At 37.1% G+C, this 13,436-nt stretch overlaps 1 protein-coding gene across 1 annotated transcript in view; it reads left to right on the forward strand.

The window, feature by feature from the left end:
• Positions 1–42: 42 nt before the first annotated feature.
• Positions 43–13,436, forward strand: part of kcnip4 (Kv channel interacting protein 4) — a 140,038-nt gene continuing 126,644 nt past the window's right edge. The window contains exon 1 of the mRNA XM_017414309.3: positions 43–301. Within this exon, the coding sequence (XP_017269798.1) occupies positions 241–301 (61 nt within the window). The 5' untranslated portion in view covers positions 43–240. The remainder of the gene's footprint in view (positions 302–13,436) is intronic.

The raw sequence follows: 13,436 nt of genomic DNA on the forward strand, positions 1-13,436 counted from the left end.
TGAACTGAACTGAATAAATTGAAGCACGGAGTGACGCACGAGCATCGCTACCTGCTTACGCTCGCTCCCGCCGGGACTGCCGCGTGCACGAGCTTCCCTCCAGCGCTTGCCTGGCGCTGACGAGCAGCAAGTAGAACCAGCCGTGGTTTCTATCAGCGCGGGCAGGCGGGTTCGTGTGACAGAAAACAAACATTTATTTATTTTTTTCGGCCATATTTTTTTCCATCTTTGGAAACGACAATGGAAGCAAAGCGAGTGGAGACCGTTTCTGCCCGCGTGGATGCTGCTGTTTCATCAACTGGTAGGAACAATTGGTGCCGTGTTTTGGTTCGCTCACCAGTAACAGAACTCCTCCTAGAATTATGGTCAATTTACCATAACCTTGTGCAACAGTAAATATATGTCATGCAGCTTAAATTTCCTAATCTGACAAGTGCTAATAACAAACGCGAACACTTAATTTTGATCACAACAGTAAACTGGCTCACACAACTGATAAAGTTTCGTGCAAGTCATTTATAATTACACTTTTTTAATTTTAAAGACTATGTTAAATGGATATAGTTATACCTATATGTTGCATGTTTTGCTTAAGTTTACAACAAATATCTGTTGCCTTTTTTTCTGAAGAGGGACAGACGTGTGGACTTTTGCCTTCTCTTGAAACAAAAAAGAGAATATAGTTATAGGTACATTTTTTAAAAGTTTTTGTGAATGTAGACTCATTTTTTTCAAAGTTTAAATGTTTGTTTTGATTTAAAAAAATAAAAATTCTTGTAGTGATATTTGCTAGCAGGAAACACGCAGGTGATATTAATAACGCTAATGGTAGTACTTTTGCGCATGCGCTAACCAAACTATGCGTATCAGCTCAAACTCCTTATTTGGCTGCCAGTCTCCATGTGAAAAACGTTAAACTTTAGTTTTTTTTGTTTATTTCTTGGGTATTATTTCATGAAAAATTTGGGCTACAACTGGCAGCTATTTACAACGATATTAAAAAGATATCGGCGCTCATATAGGAGGTTTTAAAAGGTAGTTTTTTTAAATATATGGGTGATGTTGTAAAGTTTAATAACCTGGAGTGGTGCTTGCCTAGCTGGTTGTTCTGTTAAGTTGGAGCATATTTTTCTCATATGTGCATTTTTTGAGAAGTTGGTGTCCCTGACTCAGTATATGTGGTCTTAGTCCTTTTTTTTTTTTTTTTTTTTTTTTTTTTTTTTTTTTTAAGAAAAACGGATAGTTTAAAAATGTATCTGGTTATTGGTTTTGCAGTTTAGGTAAATTTTGACTTACTTTTATATTTCACCGATACCTGCAGTTTGGGATAAATAATACTGCACAACATACCGTTGCATTTCAAGAAATGACACTGACCTCCAAGTGTTTCTCATTTCTGTTGTATAACTTTATGTAATAGTTGGTGACAGTTTCTTTTTAGAGCAGTTCCCACAAACTAGCAGTCAACAGTGGCTGCACAGCATTTGCAGCCCTGGCTGATGAGGCATTTTGTGAATAAGTTTGTGCTCCATTTCAAGCAGAATGGCCCATTCAGATCCAGGGGTAAAACCTGGATTATGACCACTTTGACCATGTGGCTGATGTAAACAAAACACAGTTGTGCCACTGCCAAGGTCTGACTGTAACAGATAAAGTCAGTGAATCTTCTAATTGTGATAAAATGCAGTTTGTGTAAAACAAGTTGGTGATTATTATTTTTTTTTTGCTATGTTTTTAAACTTCTACAACCATCTGATAACCATAAGAAATTACTTTGTATACAACAACCTTTTGAACCTCTCCTGAACATGTGCACACACGGACCTCCACAGGTAATTTTAATGAATACATTTACATGAATTGTATTATGGGTTGCTCCCCCTCCGCAGTGCTTGGCTAGCATTCAGGAAAGTGATGGCTCAGTTATAGGTTGTAGTTTCCCCTCAGGCTCCCTACTTGTCTCACTCAGAGCCAGATCGGTATTTAACTGCTCATCATTCCCGAGTCAGGACTATATTTACTTGCACACCTAACTGACCTCTAATTACCTCTAATTATGAGACATCCTCAATAACCAAAGCAGAGTTGAGTTGATCAGGTGACCTCTGTCACCTTTAGCAGAAGCATAAAAAAATGAAGCTGTTGTTTAGGAATTATTTCTATTACAAACTGTTATTGTTGTGGTTGTTGTTGTTAGGATTGTTTTAAAAAGGGAAAACAATACTTTTTATAACTACTGAAACTAGTACAACAGAGTGATCAAATCAATGCAAACTATTAAGAACATTAAGACTGTCAAACCCCAGAAAAAGGTGGATAAATAATCTAGATTATGGATTTGTACAGGATACTCTCAATGCCAGTAAATATAAAGACATCATCTTTCATATTCTTGACAGTTTTTATATGTGGTTTTGTTAGAATTACAGTTTAACATTATTTAAATTTGGATGTGTTATGTTTTTGAATAATCTTTTTGCTTAGATTTGTGGTTAAAAAGTTTAGTTTTAATTGATTGCTTCTAGCTGCCTGCACTTTACAGCTTTATCTTTATGCTGCGATTGCTTCTTCTGACTGTTCTTTTTATTTAAGTAGAATGATTTTTATGACGACTATAAAGGTTTGATTTAGGGACGTGGGACCAGCAGGCATCTCTTACTTTGCTTTGTAATCAGAATTTTTTAACTCATCACCAATTCCTCTTCAGTAAAATTCTTACTACTTTTTCCCCAAATGGTTAGTGGGTCTTGTTTAGTTTCAAGGGAAATTATAAAACAGTGGTTTAGTTTATCTGCTTTTTAGCAGGTCTTTAAGTTCTGCAGAATCCTGTTAATCGCTCATTAATTCATATCAGGTGTGTCACAGCAGAGAAACATCTAAAACATGCAGGATAGTGGCCCTTCAGGACCAGGATTGGACACCATTGTTATAAAATGTAAGCACCCATAAAAAATGCTTTACCGACCCATGCATAAGTTGGTTACAGATGCTCTAAGTTTAGAAAAGCGATAGACTTTTTAAGTTATTAGTATGTGGTACTGAATTAAAACTTTACTGTTCAGATTGTCTGTATGGGGTTAGGGCTCCATTATACTCCATAAGAAGTCTGTTTGAGGTCAAGTAGTTATAAGTTGTTTGTTTTTGCACACACCTTTCATAGTCCGTGAAACACATGGATCAGAACTCCCAGGAAGCTTCTCCCTCTTCCTACAGCGTTAAAACATTTTCTTCTCAACTCTCCTGTCCCTGTACAGATTTTTTTCTTCCCTTACTACAACCAAACATGTTTATTAAACTGACTGAGACGGTCACATCCACGGAGAGCCTCCTGTGTCTCCGCGGTCTTCTTAAGTTCTTATAGGTTTATAAGTTTTGCTGGAACAGTTGTAAAGACGACTATAATTTCTAACAGTCTCGGCCAGCTGCTTCTCAGAATGTTAGAACAATATATTTTGTATAGCTGATAGATTACTGGTGCTTGTGGAAATGAAAGGTATTAAATTAGCAAGAAAGTGTATTATCTGTTCTGTGACATCAGCATTGAGTTTATATATGGTGTTCAATCTCACAGAAACTCAGAGTGTGTTTTTGTGTTTTCTTTGCTTCTGTCAGTCAGGAACATGAAGATAAGAGTGAAGCAAAGACCAAACTGCTCCAAATCTGTCAGACAACAGCACAGAGATTTAACATTTCAGGAAAAAAATGACTTTTATGCAGGGCAGAAGAAGATATAAAAGTTTCTCTGTCTTTGTTCCTTTTGTTTTTTGTTCTTTTTTCCTTAGATCAAAATTTAAAAAAAGTGCTCGGTGCAAACATAGAAATGAAATATTATTCAAGCAAACCTATTGTAGGGCAAATTAGTGACTAAGAGTACATTGTTTCAAAATATCCCTGTTTTTAAATTCTCTGACAGCTTTCTAAAAATGTGTCTATCTGTTTTGCATTCACATAAAGGTGCTAAAAATTCCTTTAATCTGTTTAATTATAGCATAAACTTTTGCACAGAATCTGGATTAAGCATTTGGTGAATGTCCATTAATACAATTTTAAATAATGCAGACTGCTCCTTTTCAGTGCATCATTTCAAGTTTCAAATATCAAGTAGTTTAATTTGTTGATTTTTATCTATTATATATGGAAACAGACTGTTTCTTGTGTCTTTCTCAGTGTTACTGGAAATTTAGCAGCCTTATTGTCCAAGGAATAGAGCTGTTGGTCGACATTATTCTTTATTTACTGGAAAAATATCTGCCTGCAGATATCAGACCACACATGGAAGGAGAGCTGTAGATGTCAGATCTCAGGAGGCAGAGAGACTTGTTTTAAGCAATTTGTATGGTCCTCAGCCATTTCTTTCCACCAGCCTGTCTCCATAGTTTATTTGGTGGTTCTGTCTGGCTTATGGCTGTTGTTAGTTGAGACAGAGGATTGAGGAGCTAAGTTTCTGACATTTTGTCAGCACTTCTGTCCTTGTCTTATTGTTGAGTTTAGAGATGTGCTGCAGACCCAGAATAGTCAGGGTATGGAGCTCTTTATGGAGAGAAGTTAGCTCGTCTATCTGAGTTACGGAATTAGAAATGTTGATTTGGAGTCAGATTTTTACTTGCCCTATGTCTAATTGCAACAGTGCAACAGTAAAAAAATCAATTTTGTTTTTTTTAAGAAACAGACCTTAGCTAGAAAACCTTACAGTAAATATAGAATTTACTTTTTGTAAACCTCCCATTCTCTGTTTGCACCTTACTCAAACCCTTCACAATAAGTTAAATGTTGCATAAAAATGCCAACTAAAAGGAAAACAAAAAACATTTGCTGTTAAATCAGACAAAAGACAACTTGAAGAACTGTTAGGACAGATGTGGAGTTTCACAGGTTTTTGTTCATAGTTGTTGCCAAAAAACCCCCCATTAAAGTTGAGCAGAAGGTTTCTAGAATTGATAGATGCTGTGAGTTTGGATTCTACGCTTTACAGGATGCTTTTGTGATCTCCAAAAACTGGGAGATGATGAAAAAAATCCTAGCTAAACTCAGTCAATATTGTAGTAATCAGAGTGCCCCAATCCAAAGACACCTCAGCCTGTCTCATCCTCCTTCTTGGTAGATGACTCATTTTTTTAACCTCGTGCGTTCCTGGTTTTGTCCAGGATGATGTACATCATAAACATCACTGCTCATCTCTTCAGCACTCTGAAGCAGATTTTGTTTGCTTTGAGTCTTGCTCTGTTTTTCCCTCACATGGCACTGGGTGGCGAGCATCTGTTTGCATGGACCATCTGTCTTAGGACACAAGCCAGAAACAAGGAAAGGAGACGTCAAAGAAAAGAGGATGGATGAGGAAAGGGGGACTAGAACATTGATTTAGGAAGTACAAATGTTGACTGATTCGGATATCGAAAGAAAAAAACAGGAAGATGCAGTACATGCCAGCTCTGTTTTTTATTTATTTATTTGTTTTGCTATACCTGTGTGGATTGGTGAACATAAGGTGTTTGTTTATGATTGGAGGCACAAAGAAGTGAACTCCATTTCATGTTTATGTTCACACCCACAGACTTGTTTATCCTACAGATTCACTCTATTTAAAGTCTTCGTATAGAGTGCCAAACAGGAGCACTCAGTGCCAACTGGGTAGCAACAGCTTGCAAATGTTTTTCTCACTTGTGCCAGGTTCGCACTAAAGATGAACTACTTGGCCTAAAGAAACGTCAGTGACCTTTTTTTCAGTATAGTTTTTTGTTAACCTCTCCATCACACAGTCTTGTTTTTATAAAGCACCTGACTGCTGGACAACGGGAGCTCATTAGTTCAGTGCTCATCTTCCAGTTGGAAGATTGAGGGTTCAACCCTGAGCTCTCCAAAGTGTCAAACTGTTCTTAAACTCCCCCTCACTGCCAATCCATTCACTGGTGTGTGATTGTCCAGAAAGCAGTGGAAATATAAAGTGCAAATATTTCATATGAGCTCTGTGTGAGTTTCTTGATGATTTGTTGTAAAAACACGTTATATAACAGTGAATCGTTAACATGAACTCAAAACACCTCTGACAGTTTGAATTATATGGAACAAACAGAGAATGTAGGTGTTGGTCAGCAGTTTTCATGATTGACTTTATTGTGGAAATGTTCTGAGAAAAAACATCCATTTCTTCTGGATCAAAACATAATACGCATATTGATGTTTTGTACAATGTGGGCTAAGTGTTTAGTTGTATTTATTGCAAGTTTTACACCATGAGTTAGTGTTAAAATTCAGTCTGTAGCTTTTGGCATTAGCTGGAAGCTTGTTTTTATTATGTTCAAAAACAACCAAATTTGTAACCAAGCAATGGGTCAAGTTTGGACCAAGCAGGGTGGCAGAATGGGTTAGGTTTTCTGCTCAAAGATTGGGTTAAAATGACTAGTTCGTTTAATTAGAAAGACTAAAATGTTGAGTTTAAAAGAACAACCCAAAATCTGTGTTATTAGATAAATACTTGGGTTAGTGCTCGTCTGTAATCTAGCACCAACTAATATTATTTTAGGAGCCTAAACTTAGAACTAAAAGTATTAACAAAGGGAACCAAGTTAAACATCTCCTTAAAAGTTGCTTTTACTGTCTTGCCTTTACTTATTACATCTTAAAGCAGAGGTCAAGTCTGATTTGGTCAACTTCTGGCTTAAACTGGTGGACTGTGAAGAATGACACTGCTCATTTCTGACCCAACCTCTGGATCAAACATTTTACTCAATATTTGGCTGAACCAACATAACCTATGACCCAACAGCTTTATCTGAGCAATTTAATTAGAAAATAACCCAGCAATTTTTAGTGTGTAGTATTAGTAATTGATGATCAGAACAATATTCAGGTCTGAGTGAAGAGTCCCTCAGAGTTAGTCCAGTGTTTCATTTTGGCTTTACTGCCATGAAGGTGCCCTAATTGAGTCCATTCTTGACATTGTGTGATTAAAATCACGAATAAATTGAATAGATTCTAGTTTAGATGAGAACGCATAAAAGAGTAGAAGGACTTTATTTTTCTCCTAAGAACTTCTTGATGAAACGATGTCAGTGCTGAACATAATGCAGGCCATATGTGGAGGCAGGCCTGGCATGAGCAGCCAACTGGAGGGGCCGTCTGTCTCTTTTATCGTCCCAGTAGGAGGGTGGCACACAAGTCTTTTCTGGGAACCAGTTCCTCCAAAGTCCACGTCCTACGGGGTCCTGCCAGTACTTAATATAGCCTCTATAAACAACAAAATAATAAACATATCTTTCATTCCATCTGGAGGTTATATGTAGAGCACGCAAACACATGCGCAGCAACATAATTAGGGCTGGACTAAAAATAGATTGAGGAAAAGCAGCAATGTGGGTTGAATTACAAACACTGTTGCAAGCCTTATTTACGCTTATTAAAAATAATTAAGATAGTTTCAGATGTTCTGTAAACAAACGTGGAACGGATTTAACTGCTCTGGCTATCACTGCACTCATGCAGTGTGCAACAATGACACCTAGTGGATGAATGAGGTTTTTGTTTTATTATTATTTTAAGCAATGTATTACATTATTTATTTAACGCATCCTGAATTATAACATTTTATTAGTTTATTTATATTTGAATGTGCAACATTTGACATTGCTTTTTCAGACTTTTGATATGATATAAAACAAGCTTTGTCTTTAAATGTATTTATTGCCCACTGCTGAAAGCCAAAGGCAGATGATAAGGTTTTTGCTTGCGTTTTTGTGACTGTTTCCTAAATTTTCTCATGAACCACTGGATGACTTTTATTAAAACTGACAGAATGAAATCATTGGATGTACATCTACAACTGATTAACTTTTGGACTCGGCCCAACTCAGGAGGATTGCCACAGCCAACTGACTTTAGAAAACACAAATTTGACTATAATTCAGTCATTTTTACAGATATTTAGTTAGACCTTGGTGTGGTTGTAGCTGAGAATTCTTAAGAACAGAACTTAACATCTTGTGATATTGCACAAGATTGTGCATAATATTATTTTCAAGGTTTGACCAAAACGACTATAACTCTGTCATTTGACAACATAAGATGGCCTAAGTTTAAAACTCTGACGAAAAGCAGTGGACAATGTGTTCTAGACCTTTAATTTGTATTTGCATTAGTTGACCAGAGTGCCCTTATTCCTGCCTGCCAGTTATTTTATTTTTCTAAGAGACTGGCTTTGTTCTTGGAACAATTATCGATGTCAGGTAAGTCTCCTGATAAGCCTGCATTAGTTAGGCACTGAGAAGTAATTTGGCCTCCGTTTAATGACCTGAAAATTAAGAGCGTCTCCTGAGAAAATGAAAGTGACCTTACAACCTAAACCTTCTGATAAGCTGTACTCTTTTGTGTGCTCAACGGCCATGGTGACACGCATCCTTACACAGAAAGTGGCCCCCGGATCCCTTCGGGCGCTTGTATAGTCCCCGGCACAGAGCGTGTGTACACGCTGACCGATAAAGACCCGCTGTTATCTTCAGATAGCAGGCGCTGCAGCTGAATAATTTATGGGGGCATTCCAACAGTTTTATGGAGAAAATGGCACACTTTCACAGAAGGAGGGGAAAAGGTTCACGTGTTCGTCTCTGGAGGCGTATGTGTGTCGTTTCACATTTGACAGTGTACATATTCAAATGTGTGTACAGCTTTATCTTCAGCAGTATGAAATGTTTGTTGACATAGTTTTTAAAACGAACACTGCAGGTTACAGTGGCCATAAGGGCAAAATAAGAGAGAAAGGGAAACAACTGAACTGATCTACTGTGCATGACATTCATTTTGACAACTCCAAGATTTCTGTAAATTAACCACACAAACAAACTGAAAGCCTATAAATTACTTTTGAAAGTTTCATTTAAATTTGTCAAGTGGTTCACAATATATTTTGCTAACAGACACAGACATGAGCAAATATAAGCCAACAGGTAAAGCAGCAATAAAAAAAAACACAAACAAAAAAAATGCAAGGATGTAGTTGGAGTAACTGAAAAACTACGGACAAAAAATACAAATATGTTTAAGACCCATTTCTGTTCATCGTTAAAAAGATGCTGAGGAGTGTTTGGTGTCAGCGCTGCTCACTACAGTTTTATTCTTCCCTGTTTTACTTCAGTTTTCTTTTTCCTGTGGTGTGACTTTCAAGATGCAGACTCAGTTGTGGGTTAGTGGGTAGGGGTGAGTCAGACCAGAAGGAGCTAACCACTACGCCGCTGTGCAGTCCTCGAAAACACGTAAACATGCCATTTCAGTTCATAACAGCAATGATTAGAATCACAAGGAGCAATCCAATAAATGTTTTTATTAGGACTGCTCTGTTTACCAAGTCGAAAGCACTTCTGCTACAAACCACTGCATTGCAGTTTCTTTATTCCTCGGGGCTGTCTTCCCCTATGTTTTGCTAATCACCACTTTGGAGGACAAAGTCACAGTCGGTGTAGGAGAAATTGACAGCCCGCTCTCGATGCACAGCTCTCGGTGCGTCTTCTGTCTGTTCTCGCTGTGACTGCCAGCTGACCCGGTAACACCAACCTACAGGGGCTCTCGCCACCAGCCTGTTATACCTGGGAAGAAATGAACCACAGAAAGAAGCAGCTTATTTCAAGCTATTGCAGCAGAGAATAATGAGCGCTCTGGTTTATGGCTCCCAACTGCGCAGGGTTGTAACTCAGTTCTGCAGTGGCTGGGGCCACTTTCTGTGTGTGTTTTTAAGAGTTTAGGTCTGGGAAAGGATGAGGCAACACTTTAATAAGTTTACACATCCCGAATGGAACATTTCTCCATCTGTTCTGTACATTTTTATTGTACAAGACAAAAAAGAAATAAAATGATCACATGAAATAAATTACACAGCCAACTGAACATAGCAAACTTAAACATGTTTATAACTCAGTCAGTTTTAGAGATTTTGAGCTAAAATTTGCAATGATAGCAGGAAGTTGTCTCCACTACATACTCTAAAAGCTAACAGATTAGGCATGATCCTTCCTTAAAAGATTGATGTGCATGAAATGATATTTTCTAATTTTTTTTTGTAGTATCTGTATCCATAAAACCACTCAATACGTTTTGATTAGTGATTAGATATTTATTTTTTGGACAATTTACAATGCTAGTGTTTTTCATTATTTTGTCCAGTCAATGTTAGCTGCTTTGACTTATTTTTTAATTTTACATGTTTGACGTGGTATAGGAAGCCCAGGTACAAGATGATTGTTTTTAAGCTTCATTTGGATTCTGACTTCTGTACAATATTTAAACCTTTTGCCTCTTGTTTTTAATTTGCACATAAACTTCATTGGATTCACAACAGAATAACATAAAACAACAAAAAAATAAGTTTGTCTTATCGCTTTAAATATAAAAACATGCAACAAAAACAATGTTAAATGTGTCTTATTTGACGTCTTCACATTTTGCTGACATCAACAGTAATGAACATTGCCACTTTTTTTGTAGATTCTTTTATTGTAGATTATTATTTAAATATAGGTAAAATGAAACATTTTCATTGTCATTCTAACCCTGACCACTCAGATTACATGGGAGCAGAAAATGCAGACGATAAACTCTGTTCAGTCATTTTTCTGGAGAAGATTTAAGAAGGTAATAGAGGTTAGGACTTTTATTTCACCTCTGTGTGATGCTGCTGATGCTGTTGGGCAGAAACCACTTTGCTACAGATAATGCTTTCTTTAATGAGTCTCTGTGTTATCCTTTCAAGGTTTTATGGAAATGCAGAGCTTGGTTCAAATACACTCTATTGTCCTAAATGTGTGTCTTCCATCATGTACTGCAGGGTCATTAATACTCCTTTGGGTCTATAAAATCACCAACAAAATGTTCGGCTTAGAAAAGTCTCAGAGCATCTTAAAGGGAAAGTGGACAGAATGGTGTTTGAAGCAGTCACAGCAGTGTTTAATCGTTATTTGTTACTAAATACAAAGTACAATGAGACGTGAATGATTCTTTCTTAAACATTTGGTGAATAAGGCCTTATCAAGAACTTGTGAAAAGAAAAATTTAAAAGAGCAGAAGAACTGAAACTTGAATATAATCTGAAATTTGCAGCATTTTATTGTTTTTGTTCAGCAAAATTAATTTAATGTAAATGCGAAAGCTCTGGATTTCACAAACTAATGGGCTCTAATAGATCAAGTTGATGTTCCAGTTTTTTGTGTATGACCTTCCTGCCAGTAGAAGTGTTACTTTCATTTCACATGTATGATGAGCTGTTTTAGAAACACTTTCCTTTACATTTTTAGCAGCAAAGCATTGTAATTATTTGTGACTGGAAGAACATAATTCAGCTTTCGAACACATGAGGATGTCTTTCCATTGCAGGTTTCTTGGCAAACTGGGAGATATTTTGTATTTTTTAATTCTCCTGCATGCCGCTGAAAGTCGGAGCTTAAATTGTAACATGTCCTTTCTGCACCAGCTATCTGTATTGATTTTAAAAAATACATACATTACAGGTTCTTGTGTTACAGAGAAGATGGAATCTTTACGTTTGAAAAAAATCCTTCAGCTCACTCTTATGTCTCTTAGACAAACCACACGGCACCTAAAAGGCTACACCAGCTAATGTGTGTGGATTATATTTCAGTAATTTCATTTGGCTTTAGCTGGACACTTAACTGAGATGATGACTGAACATTCCTCCACCCATCCCCCACCGACTTTGATACATACTCCATTTTAGTGGGTGTGATATGTGTGCTGTGGCATGCTTGAATGGCTGTAAGATGATAAAACATGACAAAAAGAGCTTGTCGTGGCCTGCAGCTTTACCAAACGTCCGAAAAGGCTGTGTTGTTAGACATGATGCAGGTCCCTGCAAAATGTATTGCAGTGACCTCAATCAATACAAACCTTACACATCAGTTCGATCACGATGTCAAAACAAATGTGCAGTTTTATTACCTGGTTCTTAATCTCATCACACGTAACCAGCTAAGCTTTTAATGTCGCTTTTCTCTTTCATTACTGGACTTTTGACTCATACTTAATTCTGCACTTTACTTTATTAACACACAACATTGATATGTTGTGACTCTTTTTGCTTCAGGCAAGCATTAACCTTCTATTGTTGTCATCATTGCTCATGTGAAATTGCTTCTGTTTGAAACTGGATTCTGCGTTGCTTTATATCATTATGTTTGACAAAGATGCACAATAGATTTTCTCGGCCAGTTCCAACTTCTGCTCTCTGCACATCTCTGACCTGCTGATACAAATTTTGGCCCATCCAGATTATTTAACAACATGCAAAATATTTTTTATTCTAATCTTTGGTTGAAATAAATTTTATTTGCTGATCATCATAAAATATTTATGGTAAAAAAAACTCTTTTACTATTTTCTCAAACAGCACCAGGTTACAGGACTTTTTTTTTTCTCTGTCAGTGGAAATATGCAAATAAAATCTTCCCAGAGGTATTTAAACAAATCAAACCCAACTAAAAGAATTACAGAATTTCTCCTTTTGTAACCCTGATTACATTATTTTAGGATTTTTATTTTTTAATAAATTGTTGGGCTGACTTTTTAAAAACAGTCTTTCAACAAACTTTGTTAGCTGTTAGCATGGTTAGCATTGCTAACTGTCACAGCAGTGTCTGTCTCATAGATGGTACATTTATTGTACCTTTAATGTTTTCCAACAGGCTGCCAACATATCCAGATCCAGCATGTTCCATGACAAACTTTGAAAACTCAAAAGGATTAGACAGAGCTACTTTTCTGTAATCTATTCTTTCTGTTGCCTGCTGCAAAATGAGCTGAACATTCATTGTGTGTTCAAGATGCAGCTGGTACAGATTGTCCAAATTCAAATCCTCACTTGGTAAAAACACCTACATCAAAGATGTTCTGTTGTTGGCACAAAAAGCTGCTTGTCTAGGTGTGTTCACTGACAGAAAATAAAGCTAGGACTGTCAATCAGTCAAGATGGACAAGCTGAAAACTGTTGAATTTTGCTTCAACAGGTTACTTGATTGATGAATCCCCTAATTTTTTTTAATGAATTTCATGAAGCCAAGAAGTAGTTGACTTTGCATTTTGGCATTTGGACCAAACTTTGACTTGGAACGTGTCTTCCGAGTCAAAGCTACCATGTCTTATCGTAGACTTGGCACTGAAGTTGGTCTTTAACATCAGTGAGCAGTGGCCTTGAATATCAAATGCTGCTTGATCATAAATAATTCAGTCTTGGTGACATAGTTGTCAAGCCTTTTCCCTCAGGATTGGGACGTGCCTTATCTAATTTCTTACAACACAATACACGGTATGTCCATGCATACATTCATTAGCCTACGTGCCACAATGGAGCAACTAATCTGTTGGCTCTGTTCAGTGATGGGTGTGCCTCAGCCTGCTGAGAAAGCATGGCTGTAGTCCCAGTTCTCTGTCCAGACCCCCCCCCC

Source organism: Kryptolebias marmoratus, linkage group LG7 (genome assembly GCF_001649575.2).
Source record: "Kryptolebias marmoratus isolate JLee-2015 linkage group LG7, ASM164957v2, whole genome shotgun sequence".
NCBI lineage: Eukaryota > Metazoa > Chordata > Actinopteri > Cyprinodontiformes > Rivulidae > Kryptolebias > Kryptolebias marmoratus.